The following is a 17,475-nucleotide window of genomic DNA, read 5'->3' on the forward strand; positions in this document are numbered from 1 at the left end:
TGCATACATTAGCAGCCTGTCAGAGTATAAGTATGGGACAAAACATAGAACTAATTACCAGAGCGATGAGTGCAACAACAGGAACTATGGCAGGAAGTTCCAAGTGATATGGGAATAACTTCATAATGACCAAAAAAGTTCTCCGTAATTTTGCTTTAATAATTCTGCGTTTAAAATAATGACCCTCTGTAACAAAAATGGATAACAACCATTTATGGAATAGAGGGAATTTGATTTCAAAATTTCAGTTGCACCTCTCCAAGAAACAGCACACAATCCTACTCCACGTCTTTTAGGATTTTGCCCAGAGAGCAGCTGAAAATTATGGTAGTAATTAAAGGTCTGATCCAATGCCCATTGATGTGAATGGAAGCACTCCCATTGGATCAGGCCCCAAAATAAGTTACAGCATTCATTTAAAAACATGGCATTAGATAATTGTAAGATGAAGCCCTTTTTGTTGGTCTGATTTTGATATATTTTATTTTAATCTTTAGTGTTCCATTATCCCTACCAAAACAGATAGTCAAGGATGGAACTGCTGATGATCAGGTAACAAAAATAATCAGTTACTTGTTACCAGAGTTGTGTGAAAGTGCTGACATTGTTTTTAAATGTGAAAATTTTCACCCTTTTACTTCAAATTAAATTCAGAGGTTTAAACTGATTTAAGTGTGTGCACTCAGGGGTTTGCACAGATTTAACTAAACCAATTTAAAAAATTTAAATTAAGTGGTGTAGCTTCTGCAGGTAGATCAGCCCACAATGTGTATAGTTAAGCACATTTGTAGTTCTTTGCAGAGTGGGGGCCTTACTGATTATATTGTGTTTAGATTGTGTTCATGACATTTGCATTGTGCATAAAAATGACAAAGTTACTTTAAAATTAACCATCCAGCAGTTTGCTGTGCTGGAACCTAAGAGGCATTGCTGGCTTGTGAGGACCCCTGGCACAACAGAGTGTGCGTGGGGGACAACAACAATCTCTCCTCTACAAAAATTGTGTTCTGCAAAACCAAACCCACACAAAAAAGCTTTCCCCTCCCGTGATTTAAAAAAAACCAACAACCCCCATTTTATTCTATTCTCATACCACGCCCGCCACCGTGGTCTCTAATCTGAGTCAGCAGCGCCTCTCCTGCCTTGCCATTTGCAGATCTGCCAGGCAGCAGCCCAGCCTCGGCGTTTGGCGAGGGAGGCTCCTTTATTCGGGATTCATTTAAGTTGGGCCCGTGTTTGAAGCCTCCAACCCCTGCCACGGGCGCTGATCTCCCCCAGCATTTGCGCACCCCGGCAGAGCCTCGCGTTTTGGGCCAGCCCCTGGCCGGTGGAAGCCGCGCGGGGAGCAGCCTCAGTGGCCCGGCTAGTCCGAGCGCTCGGGCTGCCCGGGCGCCTGGGGCAGCGTCCCAGGGAGAGGAGAGGAGCCGCCGCCGCCCTGCAAATCTGCGGAGGCGCAGAGATTTGTGCGCGGGCGGGGAACTAACTCAGCCCCGGACAGAGGCGGGGCCGGCACTGCGCTCATGTGACCGCTGGCGGCTCCGGGGGCTGCCCAGAGATCGCTGCAGTCCTGCTCCCTTCGCATCCCGGCCAGGGGCAGCCGGACCAGCCGGCGGCGGCGGGGCAGCGCGGGAGAGCCGGGCCGGGATCCAGCGACTGACTGGCGCCGCCGGCGGCGGAGGATGCGGCTCTAGCTGCTGCTGCCCAGGCAGATGATGGCGATACGCGAACTGAAAGTGTGCCTGCTCGGAGTGAGTAGCGAGGCGGGGAGGGGGGGCTGAGGCTGGCGGGGGGGTGGCGGGCAGACGCCGCCGCCCGAGCCCCCCGCAGGGCAAGGGGCCCGCGCCGAGGCTCCCCGCAAAGTTTGCGCCGGGTTCGTGTTCTTTGGCCCGGCCTCTTCTGGGCACCTCCCGGGACCGAGCCCGCCGCGAAGGGAAGCGAGCCGCTCGTTGGCACCCCTCGCTCCCCGCTCTCGGGATGATGTGCCCCGGGGAAAGGCATCTGCGGGGCGGTGGCTGGGCGAAGGATGTGGGCAGCTGGGCATGTTTTCCTCCCTGCAGGCTGTCTCTGGTCTCTCTCCATTCCCCCCCACTCCCGCTCCAGTTCCCTTCTTCACCAGGTGGGGGACTGAAATCGGGTGTTTTTCCGGGACGACACCATTTCCAGCTGGGACCAGGGCCTTCTGCCCTCCCCAAACCTAGGCACCCGCTGCAAAGAAAAGGATCTTTGCCCTCCGCTGTCTCTCCTACCGTGGGTTTGGGGAGCTGTGTGTGCTTGTTATCAAACTTTTAATGCTCCAGAGTTCAAAACGATTGTTACATGCTGAACTAACTGTGCATTCAGTGGGAGGAAGCTGGCTGGGCACAAAGATCAGACCAGCTAAATAACAGATCCCACTCAGCTGAAAAAGTGCTTGTGCCTCCCTTTATGAGGGCGTGTTAGTACATGGCTGTGGTAAATTCCTTCAGACTGAAATTTTGCATACAACATACCAGCTTCCTTGGAAGGATTTTTTTTTCTTTCCGTGATGAGATAAACTTGGCTGTTGAAATGAGATGCTGTTTATATAGAGCCATGGAGGATAAACTCTCTCTCTCATATCGCACGTTTTCAGAGATCATTTGAAGTGAAAGAATTTCACTCTTGTTTACCTTTTGTCTTTCACTCATCTTGGACAAGGGAAATGATCACTAGTCCATGTTAAGTTTCGTTTCTAATGTACGTCACTTTCTGGTTCTTAGGAAATAGCCAAGGCAGCAAACAGTGAAGGGGGATTTTTAAATCCAAACTATTATTGCCATTGAAATTTTAATAATGACTATATATGAGCAAAACCTAACATTTTGCTGGAACCTGTCACCTTTGACAATGTTCCTTTAAACCTCTTGATTACCCAGTCCTTAATACATGCCATATACTATCTATCTAATCTAAATGGTTCTTGTGAGGTGTAGGGCACATCACAGCATAGGATCATCAGATATACTTTCACAGCACACTTTTGGGGTGTCCTAAGAGCTTCTGGTGCCACAAACTAGGATAGAGAGAGAATTTTTACGGAAGAATGTCTCTCCCACCTTAAGTTTTGCTTACATTAGAGAAACTTTTGAGAAATGACCTGGCATTGTTACCATTCATCTAACTAAACCAATGTTAACTAGTGTAGTGAAGGCTTTATTGTTACCTCATGTCTTTGTGAGTTTCAAATATCCCTAATCAAGGTTTTTCCTGGTGTTTGCTCTGCTGCTGTGTGCTTTGGACATTGACTTCAGTGGAGTTACCAAACCTTGGTCCAATAAATTCATAACAGAAGTTTTGTTCTGTATGATAGTGCTTTCTTTTTGCTGCTTCTCTTTCCGTTTAACAGTGTGTTCTTTTAGTATTTGAAACAGTAATGTGCTTAGGTTTGAGATTTGGCGCTACTTCTCCCTGCTATGCACAGAAAGAACTTTGCATCAAAATGTGCTGATGAAATTACTCTGAATATTAGTTGAACACAGCATATAAAAATTCAAAACTTTTGAGAGTCTCTGTCATAGTATTTCATGTAAGTTTTAAAAACAGAATATGTCATGTATGGATACAAAGATTTTAGATCCATATCCCCATGAAACTGAGAATAGCATTATAAACCTAGATATGTATGGTGAACTATTTTTAATGCAATATAAATGTGTTGCCACTTTACAAAAACACACACTGGCCAAATTTTTCAGTGCCTTGGTGTTGGCATTTACACCAGTTCAAAGTAGGCACCGAAGAGTTTGGCCCAAAGTATTTGGCAATAAACATTCTTCCCTCCCCCAATAAACATCTCTGCATTCATTTTTAAAATGGTGTAGATGCAAAAGTAAATGCAGTTTACTTAAACTTGAGAAGTCTGCGTTAAAACAAATAGAACCCCCTCCCCCAAACAGCAAGTCCTGTAATCTTGGTGTTTATACAGGCAGAGACAGAAGCAGTCTTGCGAAATGACATTCCTCTTGCAGTAAATTTATTGCTGTTTTGTAACATTAAATATGAGTTCTCCAGCTTTTTTGTTGTTTTGTTTATTCTAAGGCAAGGAAAAGAACACACAGGACAACTACATGTGCTGTGAATTCAAAACTATTCAATAGTCACAAAAAACTTAGGGTAGCAGAGGAAACATTTAAGAAAACATGAAGAACTACAGTTACACAAGCCTAGTAGATTCTGAGAGGAGGTTTCCTCTTGAGTGTTAATACACTTTACTTCTACAAAACCATCCACTGCTAATGATAGTTGTCTCACTTACCACAGAGGCTGGCAGTCAATTTTTCCAAGACTTCAAAAGCCTTCATCTGAGAGATCCACTGACTAACTGCAGAGACAAATTTTCAGAACTGGCTAATTGAGTACCTGCCAGCGAGAACCAGTTCATCCATTAATCTTGTGGTCTACTTAAAAGAGCTTTTTGTAGGATGTCAATCCAAAATAGAGCCTTCAGGTCTAACAAAAGGAACCTTAGTTATCTTTTTAATACTTTCTAGGACCTATTTCCAGAGTCATTACAAAATGGGTTAGGTCCAGCAGCAGTGTACCTAGTAGGTCTCCTGGTAATCAATAAAATCTGAGGTGCCTAAATCTTATAAAGCAGATAAATCCTTATGCCTGCAGGAAACAGATCCTGGGAGCATCAAATTGGATTTTGAACCTATCTCCTTCCTCCATTTGTGAAAATACCTCTAGATTCCATTTCTCAATCAGACTATAGAGAAGTATCTCTTTTATCCGATCCCAAACTAGTTCCCATTACAGTGTACAAACCTGATCTGCGCAAATCTGGCTGTAGCTGCCCAGCTGACAATTCCCTAATAGGGAGGATCTTTCAGCTGGCATAAAGCTGGCATAACCAGCTCCTGCAAAACCCATGGCATTTCCACCCCAGTGTAGAGGGTGTGTGTTATGGGAGAGAGCTGAGCCATCCTCCTTTCTCAGCTGACCATTAGAGTCAATAGCCCGCTATTGTGAACTAGAACAGCATTCCATGGTTGGGGCTGGAGCCACTGTGTGAGAAATGGAGAGCTGTAACTGGCTCCTTGATGATCCACTTCCCCTGCACTGAGCACATCTAGGAACAGGAGAGAATCTGGCCCAACATTCTTTATGTGGATGTACTGAAACTCAGATTCAGGGAGCCAGACTATATTTCACCATTTACTCATCAAAAGTGAGTAGTAGCTCACTGTTTTTGAAACATGTGGGTAGAAGGGAAAGGCTCAATTTCTTGCAGTCTCCACCTCACGAAGCTGAAGGAAGTGCAGTACAATAAGGCAACTCCTTAAGAGTAAAAAATCTCCCTCCTTTCATGAGGCAGGGTTTATAACCTTTAGACAACATTTTAAGACTACATGCTACTCAAGGATAGGCCACCATATTATGTTTAATGGAATGAAATATGTGAAACATGAACAGAAGAGTGATGAAAGGGCATCACTAGAAACCTGTCCTAATCTAACCCAAATTTATACATTGGCTAATTTTAGGATTAGGCTCTGAGCTGCTGGTATCCTTTCCTTGCTGAATATAGATTCATATACTCCAATGTCAGAAGGTACCATTATGATTATCTAGTCTGACCTCCTGTATAGCACAGGCCATAGAACTTGCCAAAATAATTCCTGGAGCACATCTGTCAGAAAAACATCCAATCTTGATTTTAAAATTGCTGGCGATGGAGAATCCACCATGATGCTTGGTAAATCGTTCCAGTGGTTAATTACCCTCGCTGTTAAAAATGTGTGCTTTGTTTCCAGTCTGACTTTGTCTAGCCTCAGCTTCCAGCTATTGGCTGGTGTGCTTTGTTACTCATGATTCAATGAGGAGAAGTAAGTTGAGGGAAAGCAGGTTGTGCTTGCTAGTGGGCTGTCAAGAACATTGCACCTCACTAATGTTGTGAGGTATTGAGCTGGTTGTTAATTCTACGATTTTCTTAGAACTCTTGGGGACATTTCAGTGTGCATGGCCCGTGCCTGCCCCTGGTCTTGCTTTCTTCTAAGTAGAGCTACAACAGCTAAATAAGCTATTACTACTGGCTAGCAGTATGATAAATAACGTAAAATAGCCTTGGCACACATCTTTTTCATTCCCTAGTTTGCACTTAGGGCATGACCACGGCATACATGCTTATCTCTGCCTCTAGAGGCGCATCATGCTTACTTCCTCCTATACACCAGTGCGCAGAGATTTGTATGTATTACCTAGCTGCGTGCAGAGAAATCTAAACAATGTAGAGGGCATTCTGCACAAGTGCTGAATAAATGCTGAATGCATGCACGTTGGATCTCGACACTTCTTTCTGCAGCCGGTAGGATTGAGTTATAGCTTCTGGCCAAGTTCTGACATAATTGCTATGTGGCATCTACTAACAACAGCCTTTGGAGTGAGGCTGAGCTCCTGGACTTTTGTTAATTTTAGAGAAACTCTTACGTTGCCCTGGTGGGGCTTCAGGAGGTTGCTTACTAATCTGCATCTGCTGTGACCTACCTGCTCTTTTGCTTTCTTTATTTACCAAATGTTTGTTATGTCTGGGCTTGCCTTTCATGTACTATACATGTGTATCAACCTATAGTGTAAACACATGCAGACTACAGAAAAGTGGTCAGAATTCTTTGCTAATTTAGTTAATTTTAGTAAGGATAAAATCTCTCTGGCATTCCAGTGGTGATGGCACGATAAACTAAGGGAAAAAATAGGTCCTGCACTGAAACAGGATGTAGACCAGTTTTCAGTAGCAAAATCTTTATGTAAAAACTTGGAACACTTAATGTAGCTTTTAACATAGCTGTTCCATTAAAAGTGTGTGTCTGAAAATCTTTAAATTATACTAGAATTTAAAAAACAACAGAACATGTTAACTCTCACCTGCCTCAAAAAACTGTTATATTATCATTTGTACAACGGTATCTCAGAGGTCTTTGTCAGAATCGGGACCTGATTGTGCTAGGCATTGTACAAATAATTAAATAAGAGTCCTTGCCTGGAAGAGTTGACAATCTGAGGACCTAATCCTGCAATTGGATTAATGCAGGTGGATCTTTATGCTGACCTGGGGTCCTATTGAAGTCAATGCAGCTCCACGTGGGTGCAGAGGTCCATCTGCACATGATCAATTGGAGCTTTGTGGTGCAAAAAGGAACAAAAATGTAACGGATGGGTGCAGAAGACAAGGATGAGAGTGAAAGGATTGCAAGATTGCGTCTACTAGCTAAGTGTAGATTTCATGACATTTATTTACTGAATAGCAAGATGAGTGTACAAGAGAGACTGAATCACCAACAAGCTATTTTCCAGTCAGTGATACATCACTATCTTTTGTTCACTCAACTTATTATTAAAATTTTTTAAAAATAATATGAAGGCTACACTTTCCTCCTTCACCATTCAAATGGTAGGGCTACCAGAAGAGGGTGAAATTGTAGGGGGAACCACAACCCAACAACAACTGCCTAGAAAAATCAGTTAGATATTGACTGAGAAATGTAATTTGTTTCTTTTGTTTTGGTGAGAAGTTTAGGAGTGTAAGTTAGCTTTTCCCCCCTTTAATAGGTCTGCTGAGACATTTTTATGGAGGGTCAGATTCAGATTTTTGTGACAGTGAAATGCTGGACATTGAACAACGGGTCTGCTACACCCAGAATGCTTCAGAATCTGGAATTTTCTTCTGACTCTGTCTGTCTTAAATGCTTTCCAGAGCTGCTTCCAACACTTTTTATTATTATTCATTTCTTCCCAAAGTTTTAGGAAGGATTATTTAGTAAAATAACTCAATTACATTCTGAGCTGAAACATCCTTTTAGGAAAAAATGAACACAGAGGCCAAACACCTGTGCAACCTGACTGAAGACATGAGGCCCTGGTCTACACTACAAATTTGTGTCAATAGAAGTGTGTTACTCAGAGGCATGGAATATCCACACCCCTGAGCGATGCAGTTATACGAACTAACTCCCGGAGTAGACAGTGCTATGTTGACTGGAGGGTTTCTCCTGTTGACAGAGCTACTGCCTCTTGGGGAGATGGAGTACCTATGCCCACAGGAGAATCTCTTCCTTTGGTGTGGATAGCATCTTCACTAAGTGCAACATTAAGTGTGTGCATGAATGTTTGAAAAGCTGGACCTACATGACCACATTGCTTAGATTCCATTTTAAGGAGAAGGTAGCCTGCCATGTGGTGGGGTTATAATCAATAAATTGTGTGCAAGTTGTGGTTATTCTGCATGTCCAGTCATATTACTACATTTTGGTTTTCAGAGTATTGCAAAGTGCATGTGTGTGTTTGCTGTTGAATCTTTCCACCTTCTCTGGGTCTAGTCTTCTTCTTTCATAGTAATTCAGAAACAATTAAATTCCATCTTTCTGCCAAAAGGAGGAATTGGAATTAATAGTAAACTCCATTTTCTACACACCACTTACATGTCATCTCTGGCTTTGTTAAGGAAACTCAAGCTCAGGCAAATTTAATGGAGAGCAAACTGAAGCGTCCCCTGTATCAAGAAATCATCCTGTAAAATCTCTTGACCATTGTGTCAGATGGTCACCGCATGACTGACTTTGAAAAACCAAAGCCACTCTTCACATTCACAGATCAAGAGCTTTTGATTTGTGTGATTTATCCTTATCATTCAATAATACTTTTTCCTTTAAGGGCAGCCAAAAAGGAAAATAGTTTTTCCTAAGGACTTATCTTATCGTTGCAAAAAGACTGTCCATCACTCAGTTCTGGTTTAATTTAAAACATAGTTAAATGTTTTTTGGGGGGATGGTGGGGAAGAAAAATCTATAAAAGGCAGCTTACAGAGAAAGAACAGAACTCTGAAAGACATGATAGGGTGTTTTGTGTTGTTTTTCTCCTAAAATGGAATCTAAGCAGTGTGGTCATAGATCCAGCTTTTCAAACATTTATGCATACATCAGGGCTTGAATATCTGAGTTTCCATGTATGTGCAGGTAAATCTCAATTTATTAATATGTGCATGTGCAAAGCAAGGGTTGCCTGGGTGCTTTGGATCTAGCACATAGGCAGGTTGGACATTCACACACTTGTGTATATGCGTGCAACCCTTGCTTTGCACATACACATTCAAGCATAAATTCGGGTTTTTATGCCACATTGAAGTTTCCATGTGTGCAAGCCCTGAGGTGCACATGAATGGTTGAAATCAGGACCTTTATTGCCATTATGTTTAGATACATTTTTTCCTCCTTTAAAATTTTATCAGTGAATGAGTGTACATTTAAGGGTGTATTTCCCTGTTCAAACTTCCACATTCACTGCACAAAGGAGTGAAAAGTCATTTACATGTTAATGAAAATTTCTTCCAGGAAGCTGTTGCCTACTCTTGTTAGTTGATTGAATGGCCGGATAATTGCAGTTTACGCAATAAATGTGTTTGCCTCGTTAGCCAGTGGCAATGGCACAACCCACTGGAATTTAGACATCTTCATTCTAAACCAGTAAAAAAAGGACTGTTTAATCAGAACTGGATTGTGTCTTTAAGGCAGAGACCTTTACGGTGGTGAACATTATGGGAGGGAGCAGGCTGCTACAGGATTCCTCGGAGGAATTTGTATGACCACCCAGAGTTCCTGTTATGACAGTGTGACAGTGATGCTAGAGTGGCCGCTCTCCCATACTTAAAACAGATGCAATGTGCACTCCTGCCTCTTGACCCACTGGTTATGGGTGTGAATGGACATGAACCCTCCTCTTCTAGGCTCCTGGTAGCCCTCTCAACCCCCCACTCTACAGCCACATTGTGACTGGCTCCAGAGCGGCGATGCAAAGGATGGGCAAGGCTTCTTACGTGCTCCTCTTCTCTGTCACATACATCTGAGCCCACTTTCTGGTTCTTAATACATTCTCTGACATACTGTTAATGAACTAACATCCACTCATTTACTGCATACTAAATGATTTTGTCAGACAAGTTGGCTAACTGTTTTATGATTTCTGACTCCTTTACGTCAGAGATGAGGGGAATTACAAATGATTTAGTTACTAAATGTGTTTCAGGTACCACATGCTGGGTACTAACGCAAGAGGACTCTAAGTTTCTATAACTAAACTGGCTCTTTATTAAGAGAACTATCTACAGCTAACACGCCAGCCATATACACAAAAACAGAACCCTCTTCCAGACTTTTCCCTTCTGCAGCCTGTGCTCCTCCCTCCAGGTTCCATGAAGTTGCTACAAAGAATACTACATATTTATTCTGGGAGGAAGTTGCACTCCAGAATTGCTCTGTTAGCTCAGGTACTACAATGACGATAGCCATATAAGTACCTCAGAAAATGGACAGAAAGTGATCATGAAGGTGGCACTATGATAACCTTTAGTGCTTTAATCACTTGGGAATGAATTCCCCCTCTCGCCCAACTAGGGCTTATTTTGGAAACTTTGTTGTGACCGTTCCCATGAATTTAATATTTCACTAATTTAAATTTTCATTGTTCTCTCTGTTCTGTTTAATACCAGTAAATATATTATTTAAGATGATTTGGGTTTTGTCTGGGGAACCTTGGCATACAAAAGAAAATGAAATACCCTCTTGAGAAAGATGGGCGTGACAGAGTCTGCATAGTTCAAGGGTTTGGAGAAGGAGGCAGACTTTTGTCTGGAACAGTGCCTCAGATGGGCCCAAAGGTCTTAGTGAGTGTACAGGAGGAACAAATGACTCAAAGGTACAAGGTACTAGAAGACAACTTCTGAAGAAAGGCTGGCTGAGGCCTGAATGGGTCTAAAATTAGCACCTCTGTGCTGTTACAATGGAAATCTAGAAAATCCTCTGTATTCTTCTTATACGTAGAACCTTAGTGGCTTCTGTAAACTTGTTTTATAATTCCTGTAGTCGGAAGGTGTTGTGTATAATAATAAATACATTCCTAATTACCAGTAAGCTAGGATGAAAACAGAGGTAGAAACCAATTGATTGGTAACTCTTGTGGGACTTTTAAGTAGCAATTTGTTGTTTGATAACATTTTATGTACTAATTAGCAGATGAAGTAATACCAAAATAGAACTAGGTATGAAAAGTACCTTAGAAATCCATATTTGGCTGCTGAACTTTTGTAAATGGTGGCTTAACTGCCTTCTTAATAAAGTTTAATGTTTAACTTCTTGCTTGCACAATGCCAGTGATTCTGCCCATTACATGTTGCTGGAGCCACAGATTCTGCATCCTTCCTTTCCCTGTATGACCCCATCCACCAATGCAAAAAACAAATCAAGTTCATAAGAGCTTAGTTAAATACTTGCTATTTTTATTGTTTAAACCAGTGTTTTCTCAGTGGATGGGATGGCAACAGAGGTGGGGGTCGTGAGTTATTGAAAGTTCTGTTACAATCTAAAGCATAGAAAATCTTGCTCCCCCTCTTCCCATCTTTGCTAGTCAAGTATTCGCTGTCAAACTCAAACCATACCTACAAATAAATTATGTAGGCTTATCGTTGTTGTAACTGATGCATTTACTAGGAGTAAAAAAGTAAGAGAGCTACGAACATTTTTAAATTCAAATAAGCCTGAAAATAAGGCTTAATCTTTCAGGTGGTGACATGTGGCCCTTATGAGGCAGGTCTCATCTGCTCAAATAGGGTATGTCTTTACTTCAGAGTTAGCCTGGGCTCTTACACGGGTTTGCCCCTAACCATCCTTTTATCCACACGCAAAAACCTCCCACCTGAGTACAGTGATGCTTTCAGGCTGGGTTAGCTAGCCCATCGGGGGGTGTGGGTTAGAATCTAGGTTCCACTTTCACTCAGCGTGGTAACCCACCCATTTTGCAGTGAGGACACATGCTAAGTCACTCGAGTGCTGATCGCCTTCCAATGCCTTGCCACAGTTCCGCTTGTGTTCAGAAGAATAGACTAGTTCACTGGGAAAGAATCACAAAGTGGCCTAATTTACTGAAGCACAGTAGAACCGGGGGATGTGCCGTCAGAAGTCCAGCAGTACACGCAGGAGAGTGCAGCACTACTAAGGACACAGGTAGGGCTTTGTTGTGTGACCTCTCACACCTGGGCTAGGCTACCCCGGGTGACATCCCCTGGGCAAACTGAAGTGAAGACCGATCCTAGACACAGCCCACATGCCTTACTAGGGTCAAAGCTCAAACCCAACCTGCGGTTTGGCTTCCTTAGCAAACAAATGAATAGTAAGACAATAAATTCTACTCCAAGCATTCTCCCCATGTTTGGCTGTTCCAAGCTCAGGACTGTGTGGTCCATCCCTTAGGTCTTCACTGCCTCAAACCCATGGTCCTTCTGTCAGGGCAACTCTTGCTTCCTCCCTTTCATTCCTTCCAGCTGGAGCATCTTCCCCTCCCAGCTCCATATTGCGCGCTGGTTTTGTAAGGTAGATTCTGTGTCAGCTCCTGTCTACAGTACAGTGCATTAACCCCTGTGATGCTTTGGGGGTTCACCCAGACCAGAAAGAGGTTCTGTCCCCCACCTGCCCTGTAACTCTGTGTGCCTTTATGCTGTGCAGCTTTGGCTCAGAGCCCTGACACTGGCAGCATGTCCATAGCACACTGGTCTCACCCTGAGCTTCTACCAGCCTAGTTATTCCTTGCAGAATGACCCCAACAACCCTTCTGGTCCTGAGTCTCCCCTGAAGAGTCCAGTCCCTCCTACTGGGCCTTCATAGGGGTAACACCAAGTTTGCTGTCTCCAAAGAGCCAGGACACACAATAGCTTGTTAGCTGACCTGGGGTTATATGCTCCACCCTAATACACCCCGCTTCAGATTGTTGTAGTAAAACTAAAAATAAGTTTATTAACAAAGAACATATATGTAAGTGGTTTCAAACAAGTGAAAGAGAGATGAAAGGGTTACAAACAAAACCAAAATAACATGCTTTCTAGTCTCTAAAATTTAATTCTAGACAGAGATTGCTTTTGCCTATCATAATTTGTTACACCAAATTGTCAGCATTCTCCAGCCTGTTGTAGCAGGAGGACGCATCTTTCATAGTTACAAAGTGCTGGTTTCTTTGTTCTGTCAGGGATGGATCCCCCAGAATCTTTCAGACCTTGTCTATACTAGAAAGTTTTATCGACGGTAGGTTTTTCGGTGATGAAAAAGCTCACACCCGCCCACACAGCACTCGTTTTGTCGCAAAAACGCGCCCACATTTGGTGCTGAAATATTAACAGAGAGAGCAGTGCATCGTGGGCACTATCCCGCCATGCAACTTGGCTGCTTCTGCCGCTAGGAATTCTGGGGTGCGGGAGTGGAGCGCAGAGCAGCATGGGTGCTGGCTCACTGTCCCAGGATGCAGTTCATTTCTGTGCTGTCATTGCATTGCTGGCAGTGACTTGTGCCATTTTTTTCAATGGCTCCCTGCAATTTATTGCACCCCTGCCATCTCTATCTGAGAAGATGGATCCTGTGCTACTCTCCACTGTTGCTTTCAGCGTTCTGAACACATTGCGGCTGGTCGCACAGGCCATCATGAGCTCTGAATCAGAACAGGAATCCGAGGAGCCTGACCTGCCGAGTGCCATGCAGACAAACAGCACCGCATTACTGTTGTCATTCCCGGAGCATCTGCACACGGTGCACCGCCAGTTTTGGGTGCGTGCGACAAACACTGAGTGGTGGGATCGCATCGTTCTGCAGGCCTGGGATGATGAGCAGTGTCTATAGAACTTTCGAAAGACACCTTCATGGAACTCTGTGCGGAGCAGGTCCTTGCCCTGTGGCGCAAGGACACCAGAATGAGAGCTGCCCTCTCGGTGGAGAAGTGCAATTCCAGACTGCTACTGGTCAATCGCTAATCAGTTTGCAGTTGGCAAGTCCACCGTTGGAGCTGTTTTGCAGGGCCATTAATCACATTCTGCTGCGAAGGACTGTGACTCTGGGCAATGTGCGTGAAATAGTGGATGGATTCGCAGCAATGGGATTCCTTAACAGTGGCAGAGCAATAGATGGCACTCATATCCCAATTTTGGCCCCAGACCATCTTGTGACAGAGTACATCAATAGAAAGGGGCACTTCTCTATGGTACTGCAGGCGCTTATGGATCACCATGGGCATTTCACTGACATCAACGCAGGTTGGTCAGGAAAGGTGCACGATGCTCCTATCTTCAGGAACACTGGCCTGTACCAGAAGCTACAAGCAGAGACTTTTTTTCCAGATGAAAAGATTTCAGTAGGAGATGTTAAGATGCCCATAGTAATCTTGGGAGACCCAGCCTACCCACTAATGCGATGGCTCATGCAGCCTTACACAGTCAACCTGGACAGCAGCAAGGAACGCTTTTACAAACAGCTGGAATCCATCCTTAGCGGTGACCCCCACATCCACCCCCAAGACGCCCGTAGATACCTCTGGGGCCCCACTGCCACCGGATACTGGACTGAACCCTGACAAAGAGGTCACTGACAAGGAAGTGGAGCTGTGCCTCCTGCCCCTGTGTGTTGTGAAGGGCTGGCCTGGTGCCCCTCCCAGGCTGGGGGGTGAGGCTGCCCTGTCCAAGCTGGCGCCGGGCTGCAGGACCGGAGCAGCAGGTAAGTGTGGGGCGCCGGGCTGGCCCTTCATGACGAGTGAGGGGTGCAGAAGGCCGAGGGGCGGCTGCTCCCGCTCCTCATCCCTCCTGCCCATTGTGAAGGACCGGCCTGAACCCCCTCCCCCAGGCAGGGGGGTGAGGCCGCCCCATCTGAGCTGGTGCTGGGTTGCGGGTTTGTAGTGGGAGAGGTGGGCATCGCACAGCAGGTAAGTGTGGGGAGGGGGGAGGGTGGTGGAGCCAAGCCTGCATTTGCGCCCCACCCGCCCCCCCACAGGTAGAGACTCCCTGGGCGGTGCCAGGACCCCTCCTGCCCTGTGCAGGAGGCGCATGAGGGGGGCGGGGCGCAAATGTAGGCTTGGTCTCTGGGTGCCAGAGACCCATGGTATGCCACTGCTGGGTCTGCATGGCAGACTCCCCCCAAATGCTGATCAGATCCAGCAGTTCGGTGTGCTCCAAGCAGGAGAGTGTTTGCTGCACGGAGCTGCAAAGATGAGATGTGAGCTCTCCCCAGTGACCAAGAAGGAAGTGGAATAAAAATTTCAAAACTTCCCACAACTTTCCAGGGGGAGCGGCGGATGGCTGCAGAGCAGCGGAGTGCAAACGGATGTCCAGGGTGGCCAGGATTGGCAATGTGGGATATTTCTGGAGGTCAATCACCGTGACAAAAATATACAGCAGAAATCTACACTGCCGCTTTGTCGCTAAAACAGTGTCGCAAAAAGCTCTATGCCTCTCATTGAGGTGGTTTTATTTTGTCAATAAAACAAAACAAAAAAAAGGGTCATTGCAGTCTGTACGCCAGGATTGTTTTGTTGACAAAAGGTGACCAGGCCTCAGCAATTCCTTATGTCCCCAAAGTTTATCTTTGTCTTCAAAGTCAGGAAACCTTCCTGGGGCTCAGCTTTCTGTGTCCACCAGGCAGCTGATGCCATGTTACTTTTGCAATCTCCTGTGAATTTACAATGCAATGCAAATAATCTTCCTGCAATCTCCAATGCAAATGAATTGCCCATTGTCCCTGGTCACACCTGGCTCGATTTACAGTTGAGCTGAAGAGTTGTTCACCTTTGTCCAGAAAAAAACCTGTTTTGCTTCATATCCAAGAGTATCTATAATTTTGCATACAGCATTGTTACAGACATTTCACAGTGATATTAATGACCAGCGTGTTGTTAGTTTTCAAATGATGTTTTTACAGGAACCCTTCTACATAAATATCATCACAACAGTGTCTGAGGTGTAGTAAGCTGGTCAGGCCAGCTGAGACTTATTGTTTTGTACCAGGGAGCCCCTTGCCATCTGGCATTGGAGTGCTTGTAGGGACACTCCAGTTTGCCTTGGTCTGATGTGGGGTTTGTCCAATTATGCCATAGGATTTGGGCCTTTTACTTTTCCCAAATGACTATCATAGAGAGGATATAAAACACACTTAACCTTACAGTTGGGCTCATGGGAATAATGTTCTTTCCTGTCTGGCTGACTTTTAAAGGCAATGATTGTATTGATCAGCATACATCCAAGGAGATTTTCAATTAATATTCTAAGATATGTTAGTAAAAACCCACTATTTGGAATTACTACTTGGTATTTGAATAATTTAGCATCAGTGATATTAACTGGTCTCCCTTTTCCATTTTTTGTAGTCCTCTCACCACCAAAGTGTTCAATGGTTTTTTGATCTGTGGGTGAAAAGTGCTATAAGAGTGCAAAATATTCTTTATACAAAATGCATACACATTGTAGGATCTGAATTATAAATGCAGTGAGAATTCCTGCTAAATTCCATTTAAAAATATCTAAGGATGATTAGGTGTGCATAGGAGTCCTGTCAGCTGACATATTTCTGCTAAACTAATATGATTAAATGTTCCAGCAAACTTGATTTTACTTTCTTCTGTATGGCTTGTCTACACTAACATTACATTCATGACAAGCTGGGGTGTAGTCTTCTAGGTCTGTGTGGACTCTGCTGACATGCACTAATAGTTCTTTAATGTGCTTTAATCTAGTATTGTTTCAAAGTGGGATAGATCAAAGTGCGCCAAGGAACTTTTAGTGCAGGTCAGAAGTATCTCATAGACACTTAATGTGTGGCAGCCTAATGCAGAGTAGATTTCCACCTGAACTTGCTGCAAACTAATTATTCATGTAGACAAGCCCTAAGGCACTTTCTAGGCTATGAAAACTGAATTTAACAATTCTTGTTAAACTTGGTAGCACCTCAAGTCCATTATAATGCAGGTGAAGTACACTCTGCATGGATGTGGCTAAGATGTGTAATAACTAGGTTTGTGTATTATGTTTCTGTTTGCTGAAGAAGAACCTGATTTCATCTTGTATTTGCAGTTTAGTGTTGTGGTTGAAAGGAGAGGATTGATTTCGTTCCTTCGACAGAAGAAAGTTTTAATGCAGTTATACGTGCCCCATTTAATAAGCAAAACATGCACTTTCAGGACGTTGACTTCAGTGGGGCCAGGATTTCACCCTCAGCCTAGATGACTTATTTTAGATTTAGGAAAACAGACAAATAACCAGTATAAAATCTCTATGAGAGAAAAGGAGAATAATATGTATGTTTCACTCAACAAGCTCCCCCAAGTCACATCTTCTCACAGCCCAACCCACTTGCAGAAAGTGAGGCAGAGTTCTTACATTTACCCAGAACAGAATCGTTGCTGCAATCACCATGAGAGGTAAATTACTTTACATGACATGAAGATGATTGTCCTATGAACAGGCCTCCTAAAGCAGTGTCATGTTTTAGTGAATAATCCAGTAAGCATATCCACTGAAGCTGGCACAGGGTAGCATATTTTACACCCCTCTGTGCATCAGTGAGGCCTCCTGTACTGGAGCCAGTACAGGCTGAGGACTATCGCTTGCCTTTATCTTGAGGTTTCTGCAATGGAAGCCATCTTTAATTTTCCCTAGGGGCTGTTGAC

The 17,475-nt window shown here is 44.1% G+C and overlaps 1 protein-coding gene across 2 annotated transcripts in view; it reads left to right on the top strand.

Annotated features, from left to right (window-relative positions):
* The first annotated feature begins 1,105 nt into the window (after window positions 1-1,105).
* RAB31 (RAB31, member RAS oncogene family) overlaps window positions 1,106-17,475 on the top strand; it is a 91,416-nt gene continuing 75,046 nt past the window's right edge. For both annotated transcript variants that reach the window (XM_067547818.1, XM_067547825.1), the window contains exon 1: window positions 1,106-1,748. In XM_067547818.1, coding sequence (XP_067403919.1) covers window positions 1,710-1,748 — 39 coding nt within the window. In that variant the 5' untranslated portion in view covers window positions 1,106-1,709. The remainder of the gene's footprint in view (window positions 1,749-17,475) is intronic.

Source organism: Emydura macquarii, unplaced genomic scaffold, assembly GCF_026122565.2.
Source record: "Emydura macquarii macquarii isolate MOO-44397 ecotype Brisbane River unplaced genomic scaffold, CSIRO-AGI_Emac_v2 contig_212, whole genome shotgun sequence".
In the NCBI taxonomy this organism is placed as follows: domain Eukaryota; kingdom Metazoa; phylum Chordata; order Testudines; family Chelidae; genus Emydura; species Emydura macquarii.